A 27,972-nucleotide genomic window follows, 5' to 3' on the forward strand; every position below is an offset into this window, starting at 1 on the left:
AAAAAGTACAAATTATATACATATTTTTGAAGTCACGTAAGTATATTCACAACTAACTTTGTTTTTCCACTATGTTTTGTAAAGAGAGATTAATTACGCAGAGTCAAAAAGTGGTAAGTAAGAAAAGCATATAAATTTATAATAAAAAAATCAAATTACCACAGAACTGAGGTCACTCTAATGGAAAAATAAAAAAGAAAAATTAGAAAAATCAGATTAAATGTTAAAGAAAAAGAATAACTAACTTTAAAATAAAATGCATTTCTGCATTTTTTTTAATTTACTAAACAAGACAGCATTAGTAAAACAAGGAAGTAAACAGAAAGTAACACAAAGAAATATGACAAATCATTCTTCTAAAAAGGTGAAACTGCTAAGGTTAAATGAATAGAGAAGAACACTATAGGTGAATACTTAAACAGGAGCAAATATTCAAGGGCATATCTTGGGGGAGAGAGGTATATCCCATGCCTTTCAAGTTCTATAAATTCTTTACTCACTTTGTAATTCTTCATAGATTACTTAGGTTGGGTATATACTATCTGCCACATTCAGAACAGATATACACTGTATAGCTTCTCTTAAATTTATCTAATAATGGAATCATTTTTTCAAGGAGGATCTTGAATGATTAGAGTTCCACTGATCACACTTCAGGGAATGCTGGGCTAGACCACTTAAGACAACTGAGAGTTAACAGATTTCACAGTTTGTCTTTTTTTCACATATATATTGCTAAAGCTACTTATTTACCAAGGGCCATCTCAAATGTCAGCTCTTTCATCAAACACATAGCTGGAAATCTTTTTCACCTATGTTCCCAGAGAATAAGTACACTTATGATCGGGGTGCGTGGGGATGCTTACACTGTATGTCATGTCAGTCTCCTCCACTAGATCTAAGTACCGTGAGGACTGGGAAGATGTTCAGTTTATATTTATTTCTCTTCAGTACCTGGCATGGAGCTGTGACCAAACGTTTGACACCTAGCTTCTAATGTCACCAATTTTTTTTTTACAAGGCTTTCTTATATTAGAAGACTACAACAGTTTCTCACAAAACTTGTTTTCCTTTAGGTGATTCACACAGTATTAGAATTTTTAGAAGCAGCATAAAAAACATGTTTGAGACAAATGTGGGGCTAATAACAGTTGTCGTGTAAGGACTATGGCATAGTGTAATAAACATAAACTACTGATATCAGTGTGGTTAACTAATTCCTACAATTTACTTGAATTTCCTAGATGGAGTCCATAGAATCTGCTTCATGTTACAGGCAGAACAGTATTTGTTTGCCTAATAGGTAATACCAAATATCTTAGAGAGATCCTAAATGCTATTTGTTCACTCCTCATTTTTAAAAAAATGTCTATTTTCAAAAGTTCAGAATTTTACTAAAATATTTTAGCTGAAGTTTGTTGGCAAAGTTTAGACTAAAAATTATGTCTATACTTAATGTTAACTGAAAAAGCAAACAAAATTGTTACTATGATTATAAAAACAGAATATTATAAATAAATGAGTAAAGACTGAAAGAGAATATGGGTTAATGAAGAACCGATTACTTTTTAGTGTGGTGGACTTGTGGGTTTTTTCCTTTCTTTTTGGGGAGTATGTTACTTTTATGTTATTTATGGAATAACTAGCAATTTAAAAAACAATTTGTAACTCACTCTGAATATTGGTGTGATAAAACTACTTGACAAGTATCTTAATGTACCACCATACTTCAACAAAGAAAACCTGAAATAGTTTAATATGTGCCTTTCTATATGTGCCTTTAAACATCTAGTTATCTCCTTGATGAGACTGTATCCTCGCATCAAATAGGTATACTCTTCACTACATACTCTATGTTCCACTTGTATTTCCAACTCTGCTTGGAATGCCTTCACTGCTCTGACACTTAGACGTTTCTAACACCTATTCCTTCTAGACACTGATGCAGTTCTCTTCCTTTTCCATGAAGCTTCTTTAGACTACTCCAAAATCTCATCCCCTGAGTTCGTGTAGCACATCTTTTTTGCATCATGCTCTTTAGTCTCACTATATACTATACCAGTAACTTTTGTTATTTTATGCACTTTTTTCTTTTCTCCTAATAGGTTTTTACTTTAAGGTTAGGCTCCTTATCTTAGATATCTTAGTATGCCAGGCTGTAGTACAAACTTTATAGTGAATAAAAATTCAGATGCTGATGGTAAAAATATATATCAAATTTGACATGTGACTACAAATTTCTGATCACCTGGTTTTGGAGTAATAGACAAAATTTTCATTTCAAAATACTGCATTTGAATATCTTTGAGTTTATCACTGTGATATGAAACACATGATTTTGTGGGGGTAAAAGGCCCATTAGGAAATCTGCTTTTTCTGGACCTCTAGATACCAGGATAAAATAGAATTGTAAAAGAAATCCAAGCCATAAAACCTTTTCCTTATGGAAAATTCTATTTTATCTTTTGTTAGGAAAGAAGATAATCTTATATTCTAAAAGTTACTTCTTTCTATATTTTTGCCAAATTTGTTTCTCCCAAGGAGCATTTCAAACCATTCACTAAACTTAGCAACCTAACTCTGGCTGGCACACTGACTTCCCAGGACAAAGAATTTAATGTACGGAGTTCTACTTCATATTTTTCTAGGTGAATATTAAATCTTCTTTGCAGGGTTGGATCTACCACTTCAATTTTTGTAATATCACAATCACATTTATAAAATATTTAACAGATTGCTAATGTTTTTAGACAGTAACAACAACTATTAAATGGAAGCACAGGGCAATCATTTAATGAAAGAGGGTGAAAGCCTCACAAAATTAACGAGAATAAAAATCAAGGCATATTGATTCCATGTCAGTTGAAAACAGCAGACTAAAAGCAATCTGCAGTGAAATTATTCACTTTCAATTGAACTTTATGCTCATTTTTCACAAGTAATTCACAGTCATATCAGCAATTTACTCTGATATGAAAAGAAATGTAATACATGAGAATTTTAGTCAAATAAGATCCTAATGTTGAACCTGAAATCCCACTAAGTGCTCAACACTTACCTCTGCATTGTAAAATTTGGTTTTCACATCCAATGGTTTGAGAACCTAGTTGAATAAAGCATATCAATCAAAGGAGATTATTATCATTTGACCATTTATTTTGTTTATCTGTTTTAAATCATAGGGCTTAAATTTGTCAAAGGCATTTTCCAATTTTAATTGTAATAGACTTTTCTAATGGGTATGCAATACTCTTGTAAAAACAAAAACAATCCCAAATGCATTTTTAAAAAAGCCACCGTAATTTCTTGACTGGGTAATAGTTACATGACTTATATGGATTTGTATTTCATAATAGTTTGTTAAACTGAACACATATATTTTGTGTATTTCTCTGTATATATTTCACAAAGCATGTTTATCAAAATAAGCAATCAAACCTCTTATTTTCTTTTAAAAGACATGCAAAATCTTAAACAGATGAATGATAACAAAAGCAATAGAATAAAGCAAAATTTTTCTTCCTATTGCTGGTACTTTTTCTTCCACTTACAAACAGAGGAATGAAAAATATATATAGTATCATATCTAGATCTACATAACTGTATATGGTCATTTCCCTATCCACACACATACATGTGTTAAAACAGTGGTTTTTAACTATTTTTGATTATGGACTTCGAAAATTGTGTATAAATAAAAAATTCTAACTACAATTTCAGTGACTCATGAAGTCTCTGAAGGAAGCTTGGTCCACTTAGCCCAAGACAATAATCTCTCATTTAAATATTTCTTTAGAAATCTGATATTATTTACACTTATTTTGTCTGGACTTTATACTCATTTTATCCATCTTCTAGATTCTTTTGTGTTTTGTCAAGGCATGAAAACACAACAAATTTTTTTTCTGGATAAAACATTACATTGCCAATGATAATTTCTCTGCTTTTATTTAACTTACTTTAGTCCAACTTTAGGTTGCTAGTAATAAGACAAATCAAAAAATATTAAGCTATTTGCTTTATTTGGAGTTTGTTTTTACTGCAGATAAATAGTAGTAATCTCCTAGGGGGAAAAAGGGCATCTAAACACTATTTACCACTGTCATATTCAATACCTGAAATTTGAAGAATTTTCTAAAATACATTTTTTCTCCACCCTGAGTTGTATAACTCACTGCACACACCAAGCTGAAACAGAAAGATGTTTTAATGATTTTGAATCACTATCAATTTTGTTTTTTAATAGTTAATCTACTACACTTCAATTCTACCAACAAATTTGGAAAATATTTATACTAATGACACGGAAGTGTAGCTAAATGAGCCTAGAGCAGGAAAAAAAGAGTTCCAGTAGATATGGATATAATTCCATGAACAAGAAAGCTCTGATTAGTAAAATAAGATATACCATTTTTAAAGCAGGAAGTCAGAAACTTTTTTCTTCAGAAAGTAAAGCATAAGCCAAAATAAATCACAGGACAACTAAATAGTTGAATGTAAAAAGTTAAGTTCATATAAACTAGAAGAAAATACAAATTTTTTTAAAATTCCAGGATGAAGAAAGACTTTTTAATATAAATGCAATGGAAAGGAAAAGACTTCCACAAATTTAGAAATTGGATAAATCAAAAACACTAAGACAAAATTTTAAGAAGGACAACAAACTGGGAAAAAATGCTTCTAACAATATGAAGAGAAATTTTTGTAAGCAAAACAATATCTCATTCAAAATAGAAGAAAAGGATATACACATAAATTGTAGTACCATAATCGACTAACAAAAATGTGGAAATGTTCAGCCTCACAAGTAGTCAAAGAAACAAATTAAAATAATGAGATAAGATTTTTCCTTATCTTAGGATTTGGCAAAAATTCTTTCCAAGAAATATCAGGGTTGGTGAGAGTTTAGAGAGACTGACTCTCTTTATACTGTTGGTGGTTATGAGAAATTTAGAAAAGAATCCTTCAGGAAAGGAGTCTTAAAAATGCTTATATGCTCCTATAGTAAACCCACTTCAAGCAATCTATTACAGGAAATATTAAGATGTTCACCACTGCATTATTTATAATAGTGAAAGACTGGAAATATCTAAAGTCCAACATTAGGGTAAACAAATTACAATACACAGTCCAAGTGTTGTAAGATAAAGTCATTTTAAAAAGAATGTTTTCGGGCTTCCCTGGTGGTGCAGTGGTTGAGAGTCTGCCTGCCGATGCAGGGGACACGGGTTTGTGCCCCAGTCTGGGAAGATCCCACATGCCGCCGAGCGGCTGGGCCCGTGAGCCATGGCCACTGAGCCTGTGCGTCTGGCGCCTGTGCTCCACAATGGGAGAGGCCACAACAGTGAGAGGCCCATGTACCACAAAACAAAACAAAACAAAAAAATGTTTTCAAAGAATACTGACTCAACTGGGTTCCTGGTGTATTAAAAAAGATAAAACCATGTGTAATATGATCAAAATTCTATAAAATATAATTTAAGTTACTTATACACATCTATTTTATATATATATGCACATAAAGGATTGAAATACACCAATATTATAATAGTGGCTATACTAGGCGGTGACATTACAGGTCATTTAATTTCTACTTTATACTTGTACCTAGTACTAAACTAGGTGCTAGGTATTTAGAGTTGATCAAAACTCAATACCTGCTCTCCAAGTGCTCAAAGTTGGAAGCAGTGTAGCAAGGTACAGGTTATGAAGTTAGATTTAGATTTGAGTTCTATGCCATTATGTGCTAGCTATTAAATTCTCTAAGAGTCTCATTTTCTGTAAAATGGGGATTTTACACATTTAGTATCATTTCAATAAAATCAATTTCAACAAATATTGACCACTGTTCTCACTAAATCCCGGGGATGCAGGTGACTGTGGAACTCATACTTTAATGGGAACGGCAGGCACTCAGTAAGTAATGTCAATCATAAAAGACATAGAAAAAAATGACAAGTTGTGGATGCTATAAAATAGACAAGAAGGGGGATTTTATCTAGTCTAGGAGGTCAAAAAGTCTCTTTGAGAAAGTCATGATGAATCTGAGATATGACGAAGTAGAAGAAAATTAATAAAATGACACAGGCATTCCTTTGTAAAGGAAGGATACATTTCAAGTCACAGAGCAGTTCAGAGGTAAAAGAAGTCCAATATGACTGCAGAGTAGAGAGGGAGGGAAGCATGATGAAAGGTGAGAACTAGAGTACGTAGTTGGTAAGGATTCGTTGTGGGGAGCTCTGCAAAACCTATACAGTTAGAATTTCCTAAGGGTAGTAGGAGATCACTGAAGTGTTAAGTGACTTATCCAAGATCACATAATTAAATAAATAATCAAGCTAAAATTTGAACTCCAGAAAATCTGACTCAAAGCTCATATCAACCACAGAATATATATTAAAAAGTGCCTACTACAACAGAGTTTGTCACCAAAATGAATTAAATAATAGATAATATTACATATTTCTTTAAGACAAAGAAGAGAAGCAAAAATGGTGACGTTAAGTGGAGATGACGAGAGGCTACTGAGAGATAGTTAACAAGAACTAACAGGACTGTGAATCAACTGGATATGGGGGTGGTAAGGCAGATAGAGAAGTCTAAAACTACTTTAGATGGCTGAAATTTTCATATTTGCCTCTCAGACAAAGAAAAATACAGCATTCACATTCAAATACATACACAGGCCAGGAATACAGAATTTGAGATTTTTTTTCCCTCATATCTTTACTTTGGTTCTCTATTTTTGAACTCTCAGGGTAGAGTATATTTATACAGTTAAATACAGAACTGAAAAATTATGAATTTAAAAATAAATGTTATTAACATCAGTTAGCATTTCAAAAGAATAAATGTACTTTTAGAGTGCTACCTGCGTTTTAAAGGTTTGCATGGTTTTTTTTTTAGATAAGATTGTAGATGCAAAAATGAAACTAGACATAAGTGAAGATAAATTAAGATATTTTTTCCTTTCAAAAATAAACATTTTGTTTAAAGTTTGTTTCTGGCAAGCATGTAAACATGGTACATAAAATTCCTTCTGAAGTAGGTTCTTAGGCTTAATAACAAGTGGAATAAGTGGAAATAAAGCAAAAATTTCAAATAAAGACATATATAAGTAAAAGCCTCTGAGATCTAGTAAAATTAATTCTTACATGTGTGTTCCAATCTCCTTTACTTCATGGTGTATGACATCATCTATACAACAATCGGGTTTAAGTTCAGCCACTGCAGCATTGGAGGCTGAAAGATTTAAACGCTGAGAACTTGTCTGAAGATCAGCCTTGAAAGAGAGAATAAAATCCAAATGAGACTGGTTACCTACAGGGTGTGGATAAGTATGGGTGGAAAGAATAGGGGAACAAGAACAAGGAAGTAGGGATGAAGGGGAGCAACACGTCTCTGTGTACATCTTTTTGTATAGCTCTGATGCTTAGGAACAGGGTAATGGTTCACACACACACACCTAAAAATAAATATTGATAAAATCAGCTATAAAGTAGGGGGAATCCAAAATGTAATACAAACAGTATCAAATGAACCTAACTGTATTACAAATGAACACAACCATACTGGGAGGAGGAAAGGGAAAAAAGGAACTAACTTAAGTTTGGCAAACAAAAGCTAAAAATGAAAAGTACAGCACACAAATGTTTTACTCTAGCTAGCCCATTTTCTGTTTTGCAGGGGTATGGATTAGCAGTTCTGAAACTTCTACATGTAAACTAGGACAAAACAAAAAATATATATATTATGGATAACAAGAGACAAGTTTCTTATCTTTGGAGAAAAAAAGGTACAAATAAGGAAAGAGAGAAGCCTGCAATGAAACCTTTGGTGCTGGACTGGAATTTGGGGCATCAGTATGAACATATGGTTTTGAAATTTATATATATACAGATGGATATTAGAGAAACATATATAGATGTGTACACATGTGTTAGTATATAACACTAAAAGGTAAAAGGTAAATAATCATTCAAAACAGTATTAGATGTCAGAGACCAGCTGATATGTAGAACTAGAGATCAGCATTAAAGTCATCAACTAAGAAAGGACCATTTTCTCTCTTGCCCCTACCAAGTTACTTTCTATCATATTCCCTCCCTTATTCCTTTTGAACATTGATCATTTTCTCTAATTCTCTTAAATGGCATCCTCCCTTAAGCTCAGCTACTTTCTATCACATTCAATTTTAACTTTCTTTGTAACATTTATTATGATCTATAATTACCTTATTTATGATTTTGTTTACCTGTTTCCTTCTGTCTCCCCTACCAAAGATGTAAGGTCTGTTGAGGCAGGAACCTCTTGCCTTCTCTTGTTCACCACTATAACATGGTGCCTGGCACACAGTAGGCAATTAATAAATGTTTGTTGCATACTGAATGAAGTTATGATAAAACTTCAAGGCAAATGTCAAGAAAAATTCAGAGAAAGCAAAGATCACATTAAGTCATGGGGATTAGAGGAGGTTTTGTCCATAAGAGTGTAGATTTTTTAAAAGCTTTTTTTTTTTTTTTTAAATCAGTTAACAGGTTTTCTGCAGTTAATTCTAACCTAACATTCTTAATGCAGGCACTTCCAAGTGGGATATTTATTAGTGCTGTCTTTTTTGTTATTATATTCAGTTATTAAACAGTAGTAGCTCACAATTATTGGGCACCTACTATGTGCAAGGCCCTGTTCTAAGCACATTACTCATTTAATGCCCACAACCCTGAAGTAAGTCATTATACTATCCCTAATTTACAGACAAACCAAGGCACATAGAAGGAACAACTCCCCTTAGGTTATACAAGTAATAAGTAATTAAGTTGAAATTCAAAATTCTTTTTTTTTTTTTTTTTTTGTGATACACGGGCCTCTCACTGTCGCGGCCTCTCCCATTGCGGAGCACAAGCTCCGGACGCGCAGGCCCAGCGGCCATGGCTCACGGGCCCAGCCGCTCCGCAGCATGTGGGATCTTCCCCAACCGGGGCACGAACCCACGTCCCCTGCATCGGCAGGCGGACTCCCAACCACTGCGCCACCAGGGAAGCCCTGAAATTCAAAATTCTTTAACAAACATTTTAGAAATTAGAGAAGAGGGGGAAAAGAAACAGTCAAACCCATGGGCTTTCTGTCCAATGTGTTTTCCTATGTATCATTTTTTAAACATTAATCATAACTACAGCATGTATTATATATGGCTGAACACTTTTACTTTTCTCCTTTTTCATCTTATAAACACTGCTGCACTTAACATTTATTTCCTAATTACCTATGAGGGATTTTCCAGGAGCTGGAGATACACCAGTGAACAACAGACCAAAATCCCTGCCCCTAGGGAATTTAAATGTTTGGGGAAAATAATATAGAGTAAAGGAGGAATGGAGGGCTGGCTTGAAGTAGGGGAATACAATTTAAATTACAGGGTCGGCTTCATGCTGCAAATTGGTTTTTGGATGAGCAGCATTTAAAAAGAGAGAGAGGAAAGGGGAAATGGAGAATCATTTCAAGTAAGTTAAAAAAAGCAAAACACCTTAAGTGTAAAAGCTCAAGATCAAGAAAGAGTTCGGTATAATTAAGGAATTCATGTTAAAAAATAAGAAAAAAGCATTTAAAAACATCTAGACTAAACTTCAAGCAAATAGAGGCCTTGTCTCTTTTGTTTCCTGCTATAACCCCAGTATTTAGAATTGTGCCTGGAATATATACTTGTTGAATGAATGAGCAAATGCCTATTACTCACCATTGGTTCTCAAAGTATGGTTCCCAGACTAACAGAATCAGCATCACCTGAGAACATGTTAGAAATGTAAATTCTGGGAATTCCCTGGTGGTCCAGTGGTTAGGACTTTGCGCTTCCACTGTCAGGGGCCTGGGTTTGATCCCTGGTTGGGGAACTAAGCTCCCACAAGCCCCGTGGTGTGGCCAAAAAAAAAAAAAAAAAAAAAAGGTAAATTCTTGGGCACCATTTCAGATTGATTAAATCAGAAACACTGGAGGTGAGGCTCAGCAATCAGTGTTTTAAAAAGTCCTCCAGATGATTTTAATACCTTCTAAAGTTTAAGAACCAATAGTACAGGGACTTCCCTGGTGGTCTCGTGGTTAAGAATCCATCTTGTAGTGCTAGGGGATGCCAGTTTGATCCCTGGTCGGGGGAACTTAGATCCCACATGCTGCGGGGTTACTGAGCCTGCGTGCCACAACTACAGAGCCTGTGCACTCTGGAGCCCATGCAACGTTAACTAGAGAGAAAGCTGCAACTAAGACCTGATGTAGCCAAAAATAAATAAATAAAATAAAAATAAACCACCAATGGTACAGATCATTAAAGTTATTTTTTTATTTTTTATTTTTTTGCGGTATGCGGGCCTCTCACTGTTGTGGCCTCTCCCGTTGTGGAGCACAGGCTCCGGATGCGCAGGCTCAGCGGCCATGGCTCATGGGCCCAGCCGCTCTGCGGCATATGGGATCTTCCTGGATCGGGGCACAAACCCGTGTCCCCTGCATCGCCAGGTGGACTCTCAACCACTGCGCCACCAGGGAACCCTTAAAGTTAGTTTTTTAAAAAATAAATTTATTTATTTATTTATTTTTGTCTGCATTGGGTCTTTGTTGTGCGTGGGCTTTCTCTAGTTGCGGCAAGCGGGGGCTACTCTTCATTGCGGTGCGTGGGCTACTCATTGCAGTGGCTTCTCTTGTTGCAGAGAACGGGATCTAGGCACATGGGCTTCAGTAGTTGTGGCACGCGGGCTCAGTAGTTGTGGCTCGCGGACTTGGTTGCTCCCCAGCATGTGGGATCTCCCCGGACCAGAGCTCGAACCTGTGTCCCCTGAATTGGCAGGCGGACTCCCAACCACTGCACCATGAGGGAAGTCTCTACTATTTTTTTATTTATGGTACACCACGCTATCTTTTGTTTATAGAACACTTCATTTTTTGGTAGCATGCTAAGGTTTTCAGACTTATTGCTGAAAATTATTTTTCAATTAAAAAACAAACAAAAAACCCCCTAGTGGTTTCCAGTTAAACATGATAGATTATATAGCATTTTTATTCTCAAAAACAACACTAAGATGTCAGTAAAGGAATTAAAAGAGTACCGATTCATAATCTCTTTTCCACATTCCAAAATTCCAAGAGCTATAAAAAATTAAACTTTTGAGAGCAGAATTCTGAGTAGCTGAAGTAATGGCAGTAGAGTAAATGAATCTCCTGAGTCATCCTCAAATAAATAAATAAAATTTAAAAACTATACAAACTCAGTGTTAGTATAGCTAGAGAGCAGCAAATGTCTAAACTTCAAATTTCTGCAAGCTATTTCTCATGCTCTTGTCATGAGCCTTTGCAAAGAACAAGAGAAGTTCATGAAAAATTGAGCTTAAGAGAGAAAAAGAAGGTAGAGACAGGCCTGAGAATGATGAAAAGTACTGCCAGAAAGACAAAGACTATCCTAAGTGTCAAAATACTGAGAAAGTGCATTACTGGAAGATGAGAGCACAGCCTACGGGAGATATAACAGTATGTTTAATGGTGAAGAGGCAATTCTGGAAAGATAACAATTCAGGGGAAGAAGAGAGTTAAAAAGGAGAAGAACCTTTTGGACACTGTCAGTGAAGAGAAAATGAAGCAGGAGGAGAAAGTTGAGGATGCTGTCACTTAAAAGAAAGAGAAAAACTGAGAAACACTCAACCATTTCTTCTTCCACCACCCTCCCAAAAGCCACCGGATAAAGAAACGACACTTCGCTTGCAAGGCTCTAAGAGAGTATTCTTGAACTAAGAATATCAAAGCACCCTAAACTGCATTTCCCAGAATGCAAAGCTAGCAACAGTCTTAATCCATACAAAAATACTATTCAAAAAGACCACACAATGATAATTTAAACAATTCACTGATCCAAACTGCCACCCAAAACCAATAGTGAAACAGAAGAAAACTGCAACACATATTCAAAGTGAATTAAATACCCTCAAAAAAACATTTGGAGATAATTATAAAGCACCCAAGGAAATATAGATTGTAATGAAAATTTACCAAGGGGAACTAAAGAAAAGCAGGCAAAGAAGAGCCAAGTTATATGTAATTGGAGTCTGTAAAATGATAAACAAAATGCTAGTTCTTAGTTAAGAGTAAGAAGACTCTTGGTGGGCACTGTACTGCTCAATAAACATTAGCTATCTCTGTTATTATGCCAAACACCACTGCCTTTATAAAAATTAAAACTGAGCAGAGCCCACAGAAATATAATCACATATTTTATAAGAAATACACTATGGTAATATTTGTTCTTTTTAACATTGACTTAAATTACACACATTTGCTGATTTATTCATCTTACAAAAATAAATTCAACATTTACTGAATGCCAACTGTATGACAGGAAAAAAATATACATTCTCGAAGTTCTGAAAGTCAGTCCTTTTCATAATCAAATGCAGAGGTCAGCAAACTTTTTCTTTAAAAGGTCAGATAGCAAATATTTTAGACTTTGCAGGTCATACAGTTTGTTGCAACTACACAATTCTGATGTTGTAGCTTGAAATCTGCCACAAATAATACATAAACGGATGAGTGTGGCTATGTGTCAATAAAATTTTACTTACAGACTGAAATTTGAATTTTATATAATTTTCACATCACAAAATAAGCTTTTGTTTCTTTTCAATCATTTAAAAATGTAAAACCTTTCTTAGCTCATTCTTAGCATAGCTTCATACTGTCTTGCAAAAACTGGCAATGGATCAAATTTGGCCTGCACGCTGTAGTTTGCCAACTCCTGATCTAATGAAAGGCAGAAACCCTAACCATAGAGTGACAAACATATGTACATGTATGCAAAAATTTGCATCCAGTTTCTGGAAGTTGGGTCATATATGGAACTTGGAATATTTTCTCTCTGAGATCCTTTTCAATTCTAGTACTTGCTGATCATTTTTCAATCTCATTCTAACTGGACTTCCCTTTCCCTTCCATAGGCAATGCTCTAGTGACCTAAACTCACCACTGGAAGACAGCTTTGACCACTTTTCAACAACATACAATGAATTTTTCCTTTTTTTATGCCCTTTCTTTTTGGGAATAAATTTCCAGTTGTTTAACTGAGCTAGCATATTCTCTCTCTTGATTTCTCAAAACTGCAAGAATATTCTAACTGGCCTATTTCCTACAAACCATCCCATACAATGCTTTCATGACAGTCTTCCAACATAGCCTGAATACCTCTGCTCAAAAGTCTCCACTGACTGCACACTGTCTTAAAATAACCGTAGCCTTAGTCTTGCTTTTAAGATGCTCCACTGTATGGCTACTACATATCTCTACAACCTTACCTACTCTTACTAAGTGAATTCTGTTCACTGCTACAAGAACACATTACGTATTCCTATGTCTCTGCTTCCGATTACCATGTCCCTCTTTGTCTTTTCTTCTAAATCCTGCCATTCTTTCAAGATCCTCCTGTGCTCCCTCTCCTTCAGTAAGCCTTCCTGAATGATGCAATCCCCAGTGATCTTTCCTCCTCTTTCAAATTTTATTATGTTAATCACAAATTATTAACAAAAATTTAAAGTGTTATTTACCTTTGGTACATTTTCTCATCCCAGCCATCACAAATTTTGAGGATAAGGAAAAATGATTCTGTACACAGCATATCTTAGAACTTTAGGTGTTCAATTAATACTTGTTATTAATGACAATTAAAAAGTCCAGTATCAAGCAGGCATTTTAATGAAGTTTCAAAACATAAGAAGAGAAATTAAAAAGTTAAAAAAAATTCTCCCAAATAAGAATGCCACTTACTTTAACCAATATATCTTTTACAACTTGATTGCTATCATTATGAACGCTGATATAACTGGAAAAGGTCTCTCCCAAAAATATATTCCTGTGAAATAAAATAAATTTTTAGGCAGAAATCCATTCAACTTTTATCATAAATCTTCTATTTGTGCACCACTGAGAATGTCAAATGGAGAAATTACTAAAGGATAGAGATCAGGTGAAATATTATTTCAATATTTCTTTGTTTACACTAGGCTGCTCACTCATTACCTAGTGCAATTAAAAATACAGATTTAATCTATAAAACATGCTATATATCTTGACCCTCAACTACTGCCAAAACTGCCAGCCCTCCTAAAAATAAGTCATTGAAATCAGATCCATGTTAAGAGTCTGAAGATTTGATACTGAGGAGGCTAGCAGTTTTTGAAATAACTTATGCCCCGAATCTAGAAGAGACCAAGTTATTGATCTCAGAGTATTTTATTTTCTCTATTCTTATGACCTCATTTCTCTCAGAGTATTTTTTACCAATTTATTTTATTTTTCTAAGTCATTCTAATAAAAATAATGACTAGTGGCATTACTTTTTAAGTATATGTTATATATATAATGCATATAAACATATAAATATATGTAGATATATTTATAAAAATATTTTAATATGAATACGTTTTTTACATGAATATATTTCTAAGCTTTCAAGACACTAGTCAATGACCACATTCTGTAAACCTTTTGAAAAAACCTGAAAAATTCCTTTTGGTCTCAAATTGTCTCAGTTGCAAACAGAATGGAACCAGGGACTTCTACCTCAGTAATAATCTAGAGTAAGAGAATAGCTAAGAGCAAGAGAAGGAATAAAATATTTAGAACTCCTAATGAGCTGACAAGTCCAATAACTTAAGTTGGTAAACGGCTGTAATGTTGAATAAAAGAGCTGCTTCTGAAAGACACTGAGATTAAATCAGTTAAAATAAAAGGAATATGTAGGCATTAAAAAATATAATAAGATCTAAAGAAGAAAGTTAAAATTCTACCACCCTAGGAACCACTGTTAATATTTTGGTATGCATCTTATTTTTTTAATTAAACCCCCCCCCCAGAATCACATAGTATACTTTTGGTAAAACTTTTTTTTGTTTTCAGCCACATACATGTATCATGAGCATTTTCCCATCCCATAGTTACTTTTTGAAAACATGATTTGTAATGGCTTCAGATTGTTGTTGTGTTTCTAATGTGAACATATCATTCTTACCCAAAATTCTGTGGTAACGTCAACATTTCTCCCAACATTAAAATCTCTGCACCATTTACAGTTGAAGGATCATCTCTCATGAGCTGGTTAAAGAGGTCTCCTGTAGAAAGAGAAAAACATCAAATTCTAACACCTACCTTGTAAATAACTTTTATTTATGTGAAAAAACAGCTGGGAGAGATATTTAAAAAAATAATTTCATAACAAAAATTATATTTAATATATTAATCTAATCTTCACTACAACAAATGCATGCCAAAAAAATTCTGTTTCTACAGAAAATGAACACTTCAGGAACAAAGGAAAATGCAGGTCATGAGATATATAGAAAGCTCCAGTGATTTTTATTTTTTTTTATTTATTTATTTTTTTGCGGTACGCGGGCTTCTCACTGTTGTGGCCTCTCCCGTTGCGGAGCACAGGCTCCGGACGCGCAGGCTCAGTGGCCATGGCTCACGGGCCTATCCCCTCCGCGGCATGTGGGATCTTCCCAGACCGGGGCACGAACCCGTGTCCCCTGCATCGGCAGGCGGACTCTCAACCACTGCGCCACCAGGGAAGCCCCAATGATTTTTAAATAAAGGGAATGCTAACATACATTGATGGGACATTTGAGGATAATTGAAATATTAATAATGTCATTACGAGGAATGTATTTTTTTTTTTTTTTTTTGCTGTACGCGGGCCTCTCACTGTTGTGGCCTCCCCCGTTGCGGAGCACAGGCTCCGGACGCACAGGCTCAGCGGCCATGGCTCACGGGCCCAGCCGCTCCGCGGCATATGGGATCCTCCCAGACCGGGGCACGAACCCGCATCCCCTGCATCGGCAGGCGGACTCTCAACCACTGCGCCACCAGGGAGGCCCACGAGGAATGTATTTTTACTAAAACTAAAATAAAAGTCTCTAGTTGCCGCGGGATATCAATAGTATTTTGATGTATAGGTTATGACCGAGACCTATTACTCAGATGGCCACCATTCACACGTACAAAAACAGGCAACAAATAATGCAGCAAAGAGTTAGCATAAGATTGGCAAGGTTAGGCTTATTCCAAGGTAAGGCAATCCAGGTTTCAACTTTTCCCTAGGTGCAAGTAGGATAAAGCATGTGTCATACCAGGCAAGTCTTTCTCTTCACATGTTACTGGAATATTGGTGAATAAAGTAGGCTTAGTCAACCGCATCACTGTGAATTGGGAAAGTAGAAAAAAAAAAAAAAGAAAGAAAGAAAGAAAGAAAGTATTAATATCATTTTATGCCAGTATTCGCAAGTTGAATGTATGGTATTCATCAATTTTATACTAGTATAAAATATAATTTAAATACTTCCTAAACAATATAAGTATTTCCTAAGATTATTACACAGCAATGATTTACTAATAAAATTGTTAGAATATAACAAAAAGAATTTTATATATGACAAAAAGAAAGAACAATTTTGCTTTTATTTACAACCTAATGAATTATAAAAATTAAATGCAAATGAAATATGGCTCATTATACAAAAAGTAGAAAATAAAATAATTTCAAAGCTTATGGTACAAGAATAAGGCTTTAAAAAATCTTGAATGACTTCACTGTAAACAATATCAACAAAATATTAACCAATGTTAGTCTGATAGGGACAAGAATTTAGATGCACCATTCTGAATATGAAACAATAATTTTATGCCAAAAGGATTTTTGTTAACTTTATTCCTTGGTTATAATCACAGGCCACTGAAGTTCAGTAAGTGGCCCTTTAAGTAATATCAATTCTTTGTAAAAATTATGAAAGTGTCAGTTAATGTGTAGGTTTATAAAATTCCAACCAAAACTCGGAACATGACAGAATGTATCTAAAGTTTATCTAGAAAAACAAATAAATAAAAATAAGCTATAGAAATTAATAGGAAACAATGATAAAAAACTGGACATAAAAAACTGGACATAACATGTAGTAAAACATTTAAGTCCATAATCAACTAATTGGCTTATTAATACAAGACCATATTGACATGTTAGATAATTTAAAAAAATTATTAGGATGCAGCAAAAACAAATCAACATTATAAGGTGCTAGGACAACTGGTTCACTATCTGGGAAAAATGAAATTTAGTTTACAAATTCATTTCAAATATCAAGCTGCATATGTATCAAATAGTTGGATAAAAATTAAGCAAGAGGGCCTCCCTGGTGGCGCAGTGGTTGAGAGTCCGCCTGCCGATGCAGGGGATACGGGTTCGTGCCCCGGTCTGGGAGGATCCCATGTGCCGCGGAGCGGCTGGGCCCGTGGGCCATGGCCGCTGGGCCTGCGCGTCCGGAGCCTGTGCTCCGCAGCGGGAGAGGCCGCAGCGGTGAGAGGCCCGCATACCGCGAAAAAAAAAAAAAAAAAAAAAAAAATTAAGCAAGAGAAAACTAGAAAAAGTGAAAATTAAACCTAGTCTAGTGGGGATAGGACATTCTAATTAAAAAATCTGTCTCAATTTTTTAAGATTGACATTTGACCACATAAAAATAAAGACAAATCAGCTCGGTGCTTTGTGACCACCTAGAGGGGTGGGATAGGGAGGGTGGGAGGGAGGGAGACGTAAAAGGGAAGAGATATGGGAACATATGTGTATGTATAACTGACTCACTTTGTTATAAATCAGAAACTAACACACCATTGTAAAGCAATTATACTCCAATAAAGATGTTAAAAAAAAAAGATTGACATTTGACCACATCAAAATAAAGACAAAAATATAGAAGTAAAAATCATACAAACTCATAAAACATTTCAGAAAATGAATCCCAGAAGACTGTTCCTTTATAGTCTATTAAGATGTTCATTCAACTCAAAACTCAAATCTTTAAAGACTATGATCTAAATGGTTAGTGCACAACATGTGGTATTCGTTAATGTATGTAAAAATGTACCACCTAACTACTAATTAAATAGCTATATCATTCATATCAAATTTAGTGCCTTTCTCATTTTGGTCTTAGCTTAAATGTCATCTTTCTCAGAAAAGAAGTAACAGGTCACCCTGTTTCTCTCATAGCACCTTGTATTTATCATGAATTACGTTTATTCACTTATAAGTTTATAGCACTCCTATCCAAACTCCTTGAAGTTTAGGCTCTTATGTATCATGTTAAGTTTTGTGGGCTCGGTGCTTGACACAGGTTCTGGCACATAGTATTAACGCCTCACCAAACTCTTAAAGTAAGTGGTATTTTTGAAGATGTAAAGTTTCAAGAACTGAGGCCATTAAACAATGTTATATTAAATAGATGGCCACAGACTTCACTTTGCTCAAAAATAATTTTCCCTATTCTTAATTATAAGCCCAGGGTCATAAACCTGGAATGTCATGCTTTATTAGAAACATCCCATGGGTATTCCAAGTCCAACTCTATTTCAAACAGAACATTAACCAGCTACATATCAATGATGTGGGTGGGGGAGTGAATGGGGAAGTGTTTCAAACCTCTTTCACTTTTACTTTTAACCAGGAAAACATTAAAATTAAGTACAATCTGCAGGGGATAAAAAGGTGTTCTGAAAATGACACATAGGAAACAGTTTTTTTCACAATCTTTCAAGACTCTAAGCTCAATTTTAACACCAATTGGTGCTCTCTCTCTCTTTTTCTTTTTTCATTTCAGGTGAGACCAAATCCTAATAAAGAGGAAATACACTCTCAAGGGAATCCTGAATCACTTTTTTTGTGTGTGTGTGGTACGCGGGCCTCTCACTGTTGTGGCCTCTCCCGTTGCGAAGCACAGGCTCCGGACGCGCGGGCTCAGCGGCCATGGCTCACGGGCCCAGCCGCTCCTCAGCATGTGGGATCTTTCCGGACCGGGGCAAGAACCCACGTCCCCTGCATCGGCAGGTGGACTCAACCACTGCACCACCAGGGAAGCCCCTGAAACACTTTTTAAAAAGTGTTCTTCACAACACTGTAAATCAACTATATACCCCAATAAAAATTTTATACCCTAATAAAAATGTTTTAAAAAAGAAAGTTATACTCAGTTAATAGTAAAAAGTAAACAAATTAAAATAAACATAAATTTGCAGTGATCAAAAAAGTGTTCTTAATTCACCTAGACGTGTAGCCAGCTTATTTGCTTATTATATGCTCAAACTTCCATTATGTACAAAAGTCCTTTAAAGCTTAGTTTTTACTGATGCTATGGTTTTCTAGGGGATGAGACAGTAGAGGGTGGGTAAAGAACAACCCTCCATTAAAAATAAAAACATCCCAAGCTGGTATTTAAAGTACCAGTTTTCTTCCTATTTTCAAAAGAGGGTAAAAAATCAGCAAGAGGGGATAGCAGTTGGTAAGAAATACTATCATCCTGTGGAGGCAAAGAAAATTACTATAAAGCACAATTTGTCATACTGCAGATTTTTAAACACAAACTGAGAAAGCCAAATTTGTAACATAAAACTATCTCATTCCTTTAAAGAAGATGTGGCACACATATACAATGGAATATTACTCAGCCATAAAAAGAAACGAAATTGAGTTATTTGTAGTGAGGTGGATGGACCTAGAGTCTGTCATACAGAGTGAAGTAAGTGAGAAAGAGAAAAACAAATACCATATGCTAACACATATATATGAAATTTTAAAAAAAAATATGGAGACGCAAGAGGGAGGAGATACAGGGATATATGTATATGTATAGCTGATTCATTTTGTTACAAAGCAGAAACTAACACACCATTGTAAAGCAATTATACTCCAATAAAGATGTTAAAAACAAACAAACAAAAAGTATCTCCTTCCTTGAAGGATGATCCAAAGTATGTCCATATCAAGTATAGATTTAACCTTAGTATTTCCTGTCTTATAATGAATTAATGAAACTCAAAAATTAAACACAATGTTAGAAAAGAACAAATATCAACAAAACACAGGGTTTTAAAAAAAAACTGGCAGAAAAACAACAAAGCACTGGTTATTAAATGGTAATTATGTATCCAGTCTTCAATGTTAAAGCAGGTTCTTGGTCAAAAATTAAAGAGGCAAAAAAGAATATGTGATTTTTAGTTGAGTGACAGATATTCACTACACACAATGCATAGTTGGTGCCATGTGTAGAAACACTCTCAGTGGAACTCACAAAATACAGACATTTGATTTACTTATGAAATTCAGGTTTCATCTAAAATCTTATAAAAAAACTTTTTAAAGTCTTCAGTAAATTAAAAAAAAGATAGGCTTGAGGTTATAAACCAATGAATTAGGCCAGTTCAACTTACATATACATTTTGCTTGGCCACAACATTAAAAAAAATTATGTCAAATCTTCTTCACTTTCAGAGTCCTTACCACATTCTATAGTCTTACTTTTCTAGTTCCTGAAGGCATTCAAGTTTGTGAACCTTGGAATAATTTGGGGCATTTTGAGCAGATTAAATCAAAGTGAATCATTATGCTGGAGCTCATCTTAGAAATTTTCAAAAAACGGTTTTTAAATTATTTGCTAAGTTGGCAAATAATTTAGTTAAATTCATGTGATGCCCTTCACATCTTCTTTCTTAGAATTTGAGTTAACATTTATTTGAAAGTGGATAGCTTGTCAGGGAAAAATAAAATTATGGCATTGTTGCCACTTTCCTAGAGTAAACGCTTCGGCATTTTACCAAATGCCCTCAGATTCACCTTCCTGCATATGTCTTTGTTTCCCCAATTTATTCATGTCTGTGACTTAACTGTGGAACCCAGAAATACTGGTGAGCTCTACTATTAGCTAGTGCTAGAATCATCAGTCCTAAGGTTCTCAATACTCTAAGAAGGCTTCAAAGGCATGGCAGTGGATTCTAAATTCTTAGCCCTTAATTACTGCCTAAGCATTGTCCAGGTAGATGAGAAATGAATCGCTTCTTCCTTTAAGATCACGGCCCTAGTTGCAGTAAAACTCAGTCTTCATTTTCCCAGTTCTGATTCACCTTTTCATTGTTTCTCAGAGGGGTAGAAAGCAATTTATACAGAGTAAATTAGAGAAATTTAAATCTGCCACATATGAAGACAAAGAAGCTCTTTTTAATGTGTGATTCTTGAATTAAAATACTGCTCATAAGAAGCCCATAAGAAAATATAAGAATATTTTCAGTTCTGTGTATAATCATTTCAAAATAATAAAAACGTATCATAAAAGAAATGCTGTGGTCTATGTAAGTGACCCTGTCTTATGATTACCTAACTATTAACCTTTGATTAGCAACCTAATGCTAAATAAGACCTGAACAACAAAAAAAACCAAATCCACCATTTATGATTGCCTAATAACATTAGCCAACTCTTATTTGCAAAGCTCGCTGGTAATAATAACTTCTTGACTTTTCTCCAGCACTCTTGATTGAAAAGTAAGATGAATAATGAATGAAAGAAGAAGTAATTACTGATGAAGTTACCTTGGAAACTCCCTCTACACCTGGTGATTTTTCATTTAAAGACTTTTGGAAGCATTCATGCACATGATGATTATTTTCTACAGAGCAGTCGCATTTGAGACAAAAGAAAGGTATTAAAAGTTAAAAAGAAAACAGTGTTTGGATAGTGTGAAACCAAATTAGAAAAGATAACCTCTTTAGTTAAAAAATAGACTCCTTATGTTTTAAGGAACCTCAGCCAGCTCAGGCTATGAGAAACCCCCCAGAGGGCACATTTACCATGTAGTATTGAGCCCCTACCATGCCAGGCACTGTGCCACAAGGCAAATGTGTTTCTGCCTTCCTAATGAGTACAGTCTTACAGGGTTTTTTTTCAGGGATGTAGTTTAACTACTTAAGAATAGTGACTCTATGTTAGCTCTGTGAGGGCAGGATCCATGTTTGTCTCCTTTCCTACTTTATTCTAGTACCTAGCTCATGGTACGCATTCAAATTTGTTAAATAAATATACTTTTAAATAAAACTTTTATTATATAATCACTTTGAATATTTTTATAAAATGATGTGTAAACCCAATTTACAATATTTTGCTATGGGAAACCCATGACTCCAAGAACCAGAGCATTAGTAATCAGCAATAACAGTCATTAAGATTGAATTATCTGTATTAAATAAAGAATAACTTGATCTCTTACCCATATTTGATACTTTACTTCAAAAGAGCTTATTGCCTTAATGATATACTATGGTCTTAGACAAATTATACATTTTATACTTTTGTTTCAGAACAACACATCAACTATTGTCTATTACATATCTTTGGAAATATTGGCAGAATCTGGGCTGGTCTCTCAATTTGAATACCACATTCATGGCACTTGAATACCATTCCCAACAGAACTGGTTTTAGTTTTATTTTTAAAAAAATCATTACACTTTAGGTGAGTAAAGAAAAAATACTGTAAAATTAGATTTTGGGGATTTACCAAAATCCAAACTAGTCACTGTAATTCATAGGAATATCTAATTCAACCACTGGAAAAGTAACAGAACAAAAGGAATAGAACATTTTACCTTTAAATTCAGTAAAAATAATAAGTTATCACAATTCATTTAAAAGAAGGCTGCTCAAAGTAGAACACAGAAAGTTCCTGACTTAAGTGACAAGCCTAGGAATTCACCTGATATTTATTTCTGAGATACAAACTGTACATATATTACCACACAATTAAAAATTTATTCATCTGTTTCAGTTCCTACTCAGTTCATTCAGAATATTTTTCTTTTTGACAATTAGTGGAATTCATTACATACTAAAAATAAGACCATATTTATGCACAAATAAGTTAATCTTCCCAGTAAGAGCTAATCTTCCTTTAAGAAGACTTCCCACATATTCACAGTACATAACATCACAGAACACCCATATCTGGCCTAAATGTCTCTGAATTGTAGCATTACAAGACGGAAGTTCATTGCACCTGATAATTCGATTGAGTTTTTCCCAAATGTCTTCCAGAGTTTGGTTGTTACAAATAGTGTGCTCTATTGTCCATCTTGCTCTATAAAATGAGTGCAAATTTAGTGCTTTTAAACTATCCTGCAATTTTTCAGACAAAGGAAAAATATTTTCAGTACAATTACTGCTGGGAAGTGAAACACTCCAAGACCTCTTCTTGTGCCGTTTTCCTTTTTCTGATTGTTTATCCAGACTTCCAGAATTAGTCTGTTCATTCAGTGTGTGTGATCGGATTAAGTGCTTCTTTTTTTTCAAATTAGGTTGAAACTCCAGTAGATCTACTGTGCAATCATAACTCTGCAATTTAATATCATGTTCTGAAATGGTTAAGTACTGTCTTACATCTTCAGTTGCCTCTTCAGAAATCACAGGTGGTAATCGTTTAGGTTTGAGTGGAAGTCTGGACCCATCATGTGGAAACCAAGGAATAAATCTTGATAGTGGACGTGTGGGAAAGTCTTGAATTGCTTTCTCTGCAATTTTTGGCAGTTGTGTGGTTTCACTCTCATATGGTCGATAATGTAATATTACTTCTGTAGTCATTCTGCAGTAATCCAGTTACTCTTAATGAAGAGAATATTTCTTAGCTGAGCTCCTCAGAGCTAGAATGCAATTTATAATTACAAGACTCTCTCTCTTTCCAAATCAGAGGGAAACAGGACCTAAAGTGGAAGTATTGCAAAGAATAAGATATGGTAGGGATAGCCTATATACAGATAGGCAGGGAAAAAAAGAAAAAAACAAACCAATTCCAATATGATATTTTACCAAAGTGCTATTGGTAAATGTGAATGTAATCCGCAAAACTGGAAATCCTTTCTCTTACCAAAATAAGGGATCTGGATTAGATGCCCTATCATATCCTTTCAGCCTAAAACTGCTAGTAGTCAACATGTTTAACTGAAGAGATATAATGGATTTGGAAGTACTGATATTAATATGTTAGGTAATAATAATCTTAAGACTATAGCAGAAACAAAAAGTAAATTAGTGATTTTTAAAATACTAGATTCATATGAAGATAATGAACAAAAATGTAATAATACTAAAAAATTTGAGACATGTGAATTGAGGACAATGAAAATCATTGTAATTTTTTTTTTTTTTTTTTTTTTTTGCGGTACGCGGGCCTCTCACTGTTGTGACCTCTCCCGCTGCGGAGCACAGGCTCCGGACACGCAGGCTCAGCGGCCATGGCTCACGGGCCCAGTCGCTCCGCGGCATGTGGGATCTTCCCGGACTGGGGCACGAACCCGTATCCCCTGCATCGACAGGCGGACTCTCAACCACTGCGCCACCAGGGAAGCCCTGTAATTTTTAATCTATTTTGAAGAAAATGGATCATTTTATACTTTAAAATTACATGAATTCTACCAAACAAATATATAGACAGAATACTTAATGATTTTATTTCATTCTCAGTAGTAAATACTGAAAACATGAAAATGGTTTAACTTTGCATTTTAACCATGCTAGAAAATGGTTTCCTGACAAAGTCTCATTTGTATAAATGAGGCACTTAAGCAGTGTCAAAACCTTAGTAGCATGGCTTCTGAATTCCAATTTGGAGGATGAAAAGAAGACTAGAGCCTTACTTTTTTTCCTCTTAGAACACAGACGTCTTCAAGTTGCCCCAAATTAAGTCATCGATAATAAGTTCCAGCATACAGTACACAGGCTCAAGAATGGAGCCTACCAGGATCTGCAAGTTAGGTTTCCTAATCGGGCCCAAAGTTGCCTGAGCCATAATGCAGTCTCTTTCAAATCCTAGCTACCGGAGAAAAAAACAAGAGGTCAAATCCCTTCTTCCAAAAATCATTAGAGAACTACTTGACGGGGGTTCTGCCATTGCCGGGATGACTGTGAGTGGGGTCTCCTTGGCATGATGTCACAATATTCATTTAACCACTGACTCTGAAAAGTCAAAAGAAGTAACCAATCTCATAATAATTCTTTTCCTTACTGTTAATGTCCACTGACTGACAGATATGGCAACTCAAATTCATAAATGACTGTGATCCTTAACATCCATAATTTTAATATGGATCTAAATATAGATAGCATATTCTTTCAAGAATTAATAATGTTTTTATTTTTTTCTTCCCTTTTCCTTACATTTTCACATTTTAAGACATGCCACTGAGAATTCTTTCATTGTTGTCTGAACTTACTCAGTGTTGTATTCCAGGGACACTGATGTTGTGAGAGCTCCTTAATACTTTACATACATATGAAAGTAAACTTATATGACAATACAAATTGATATATTTGGCATCCAACATAGGTAAAATTAAAACTTGTGAAAACTCTTGGATAACTAGAACAGTGGGGAAAAATGGGGCCAAAGAGCTTTAAGAAAGTTGAAACTAACACTGAATTTCAAAGCACTTGTCCTTTTAGGTTGCTAAAATACTCTTCTCCAGGAACCTTCTGCTTTGGGAAATAGAAGATACCTGGGAAAGACTACTGTAGCAGCCTAGAAGGACTACAGCAATTAGCCTCCACATCACTGGAATTTAACTGTATTTAATAGCTTCCATTTTGTATAAAAATGATACCTAGCAGCTAACAGAACTGCTCTAAATTTCCATCAAACTACTAATGGAATGATATCTGAAAATGCTCTTTCCTTCATTAGGAGGAAACATGGAGTCTTGGAAAGATGAAGGCCTTGTGTTGAAATATTACCTCAATCACTTACTAGCTGTGCGATCTTGAAAAAGTTTAACTTCTGAGAATTAAGTAATATATATTTTACATACTACATATGAGTCTGAGATAAAGAACATGACAATTTCTCTTCTTTCTTCAGGAATAAGCCATTTCAGTCCAGGCTAAGCTCACAGGTCCTATTGCTATTACATTAGTTAATATTTTAGTTTCTTAGTTCTACAGTCAGAGACAGTTCTGATAACCCCAACTATCAGTATATGATTTTATGCTTCAAATGAAACTGGTGAGCTTCTGGAAGGTTTGATGCTTACAACATAACTAAGGGGATAAGCGTCCCTCAAAATGGATCCCACAAGGAAGGTTAAGTGCTATTCACTTGAGTTCACATGTCTATCGAGCATCTTTTCAGCTCAGTCCAAGAAGATATTGATAACCACAGAGTAGGGCATCCAAGAAATAAGTGCATTTGTGGTAGTAGAAAACCGATGAAATAAAGCTGAAAGCGTTTCAAATAAAAGGTTTCACAAAACAACAGGAATTCCAGAAAAAGAATGCCCTGCTCATTTTCCCTAAATAATGATCCAATTAAATCATCAAACTTACTCAAAACTGTCTGCTGTGTATGCAAACCGACATGAATTTCCCCCTATACACAATACTTTGACGTAAACAGTGAGTTTTAACAAACCTAAATAATATGTTATAGTACTATGTACTTCTAAATCCTTGGCACAATGCTAGACTAATTTCACAGATGAAGCTGAAGCCTGGTAACTTTGTCATTGCCGCATGAAGAGACAAGAGACAGAAGGAAAAACCACTTTAGATACCCGCTGTTAATCATCTCGGTTCACAAGGCTCTCCCCGGGTAGGGTGGGGACGTCAGCATCTGCGGCTAAAATCTGAGCAGCATGTAACAGAGTAAGTAATTTAGCAGGTATCTATTCCATTCTAACGGGGGCTCTCAAACCTAAAAAGCAAAGAGGAGAAATAGTTTCCTTTCGCTCGGCGCCAAGGAACCAAGCAGGAGGGCGAGCATTGACAGTGTTTAAGAAGGACGAGGCCTATACCCCAGAGGCCAGGTCTATGCGTCAAAGGCTTCGAGAACTAGTGAGAGAAAGGGAGAAGACAGATTAAAGGGAGTCGGGTTCGCAAAAGTTTACCTTTCAGGGCCAGCAGGTGCTCCTGTTTGGGGGGATTCACTTCCATTTTGACCGGCACTTTGGACCCACTGCCTACGGGGGCTGAAGAGGGTCAATCAGCTCGGAAGAAGACAGAAAAGCGCACGTTCAGGAAGACAGGGCGTCAAACACACTCCCAAGTTTCTCTCTGCCGGTGGTGCCTTAAATTCTCTTCTTACCAAGTCCTTTACGGACCCAACGGCTTTTTTACCAAAGCCATCTCTTGCCTCTTAGAGACCTATACATAAAATACTTCTCTATTTTCCAGTCACAATCACACACCGCGACTTCAAGAAACCACTCCTCGGTGACAATTCACGGCCTCCCAAGTACCTACATTGCAGAGTAAATGACATAGATGTGGCATGCTGGGACTTGTAGTTCAAAAGCCGCAGGGCATGCAGGGACATGTAGTCCCCTCTCGCCCCGTCCGTTTTGCAGTTGGGGAGAAGAGGCCGTTCCTGGAGCGGGAATTTCACCCCAAAACTTTACTTTTATTTTACCCCTCCTTTTTTCTCTTAATTTTACTCCTTCCATCTATTTCAGACTCCTCAATAATAACAATAAAAAAATAACAAAGTGCCCACGCACAGGCCTGCGAACCCAAACACCTAGCGGCTGGCGGGAGGATGCGCGAGGAGACCGTCCCAGCAGCGCCCCGCGTGGTACTGCGCCTGTGCGCCAGCGGCGAGCGCCGAGGCTTCTGGGTAGGTGGCTCTACCCCGCCCATCAGGTGAAGGCCTTGAGGGCTGCTTTTGCGGCGCAGCTCCTCCTAGGATGGCTACCCTGGTTGTAAACAAGCCTGGAGCGGGACTAGACAGTGGTCGTCAGGGCAGCCGGGGGACGGCCGTGGTGAAGGTGAGGGACCTTGCGTGCTCTGTTCTCCACCATCGTCCTCCCTTCTGTTTATCCCGGAGATCTGGCGGCAGCACCGCGGCCCTGGCATTTTTTGGGCGGGATGCGCGGCCTCTGGCCCCTCTCGGCTTTACAAGCCTATCCCTCACCTCCGGACCTTTATCCCAGCAGGCCTGAGGTTACCTGGTCTTCTGGTCACGCTAGTCCTCTGCTTGGAGCCGCCAGCGGGGACGTTTGTGAAAAGGAGCTAATGGGCCTCGGAGAGTGACCTGGGCTGGTCTTTCCCCAGGCCCTCTGTTTTTAGTTAAGCCCAACAGGCATTAATTAGCTTATTTTTAG

At 35.9% G+C, this 27,972-nt stretch overlaps 3 protein-coding genes across 5 annotated transcripts in view; 1 reads left to right on the forward strand and 2 right to left on the reverse strand.

Moving 5' to 3' along the window:
* The window catches only part of TRAPPC13 (trafficking protein particle complex subunit 13), a 35,261-nt gene extending 8,415 nt beyond the window's left edge, over positions 1-26,846 (reverse strand). For 2 of the 3 annotated variants that reach the window (XM_082623524.1, XM_082623523.1), the window contains exons 1-8: positions 26,761-26,846; positions 16,149-16,217; positions 15,032-15,131; positions 13,789-13,873; positions 7,155-7,282; positions 4,116-4,188; positions 3,059-3,103; positions 160-177 (exon numbers count right to left, since the gene is read on the reverse strand). In XM_082623524.1, coding sequence (XP_082479650.1) covers positions 160-177; positions 3,059-3,103; positions 4,116-4,188; positions 7,155-7,282; positions 13,789-13,873; positions 15,032-15,131; positions 16,149-16,217; positions 26,761-26,806 — 564 coding nt within the window. In that variant the 5' untranslated portion in view covers positions 26,807-26,846. Of the gene's footprint in view, positions 1-159; positions 178-3,058; positions 3,104-4,115; positions 4,189-7,154; positions 7,283-13,788; positions 13,874-15,031; positions 15,132-16,148; positions 16,218-24,519; positions 24,610-26,760 lie in introns of those variants that run through there. The other variant, XM_082623525.1, reaches the window with a different exon arrangement.
* On the reverse strand, positions 22,008-24,606 carry SHLD3 (shieldin complex subunit 3). The gene is made up of 2 exons (XM_082623530.1): positions 24,520-24,606; positions 22,008-23,586 (listed from the first exon to the last, which is right to left on the reverse strand). The coding sequence occupies exon 2, from the start codon at positions 23,465-23,467 to the stop codon at positions 22,712-22,714; it is 756 nt and encodes a 251-aa protein (XP_082479656.1). The 5' UTR covers positions 23,468-23,586; positions 24,520-24,606; the 3' UTR covers positions 22,008-22,711.
* A 640-nt stretch (positions 26,847-27,486) lies between the features above and the next one.
* TRIM23 (tripartite motif containing 23) overlaps positions 27,487-27,972 on the forward strand; it is a 39,843-nt gene continuing 39,357 nt past the window's right edge. Inside the window, exon 1 of the mRNA XM_082623520.1 lies at positions 27,487-27,636. Coding sequence (XP_082479646.1) covers positions 27,556-27,636 — 81 coding nt within the window. The 5' untranslated portion in view covers positions 27,487-27,555. The remainder of the gene's footprint in view (positions 27,637-27,972) is intronic.

This window comes from Mesoplodon mirus, assembly GCF_964341445.2.
Source record: "Mesoplodon mirus genome assembly, chromosome: 5".
NCBI classification, from domain to species: Eukaryota; Metazoa; Chordata; class Mammalia; order Artiodactyla; family Ziphiidae; genus Mesoplodon; species Mesoplodon mirus.

What these genes read in the sequence shown, in the direction of transcription:
- SHLD3 (XM_082623530.1), bottom strand. Translation starts at nt 23,467, where the DNA reads ATGACTACAGAAGTAATATTACATTATCGACCATATGAGAGTGAAACC.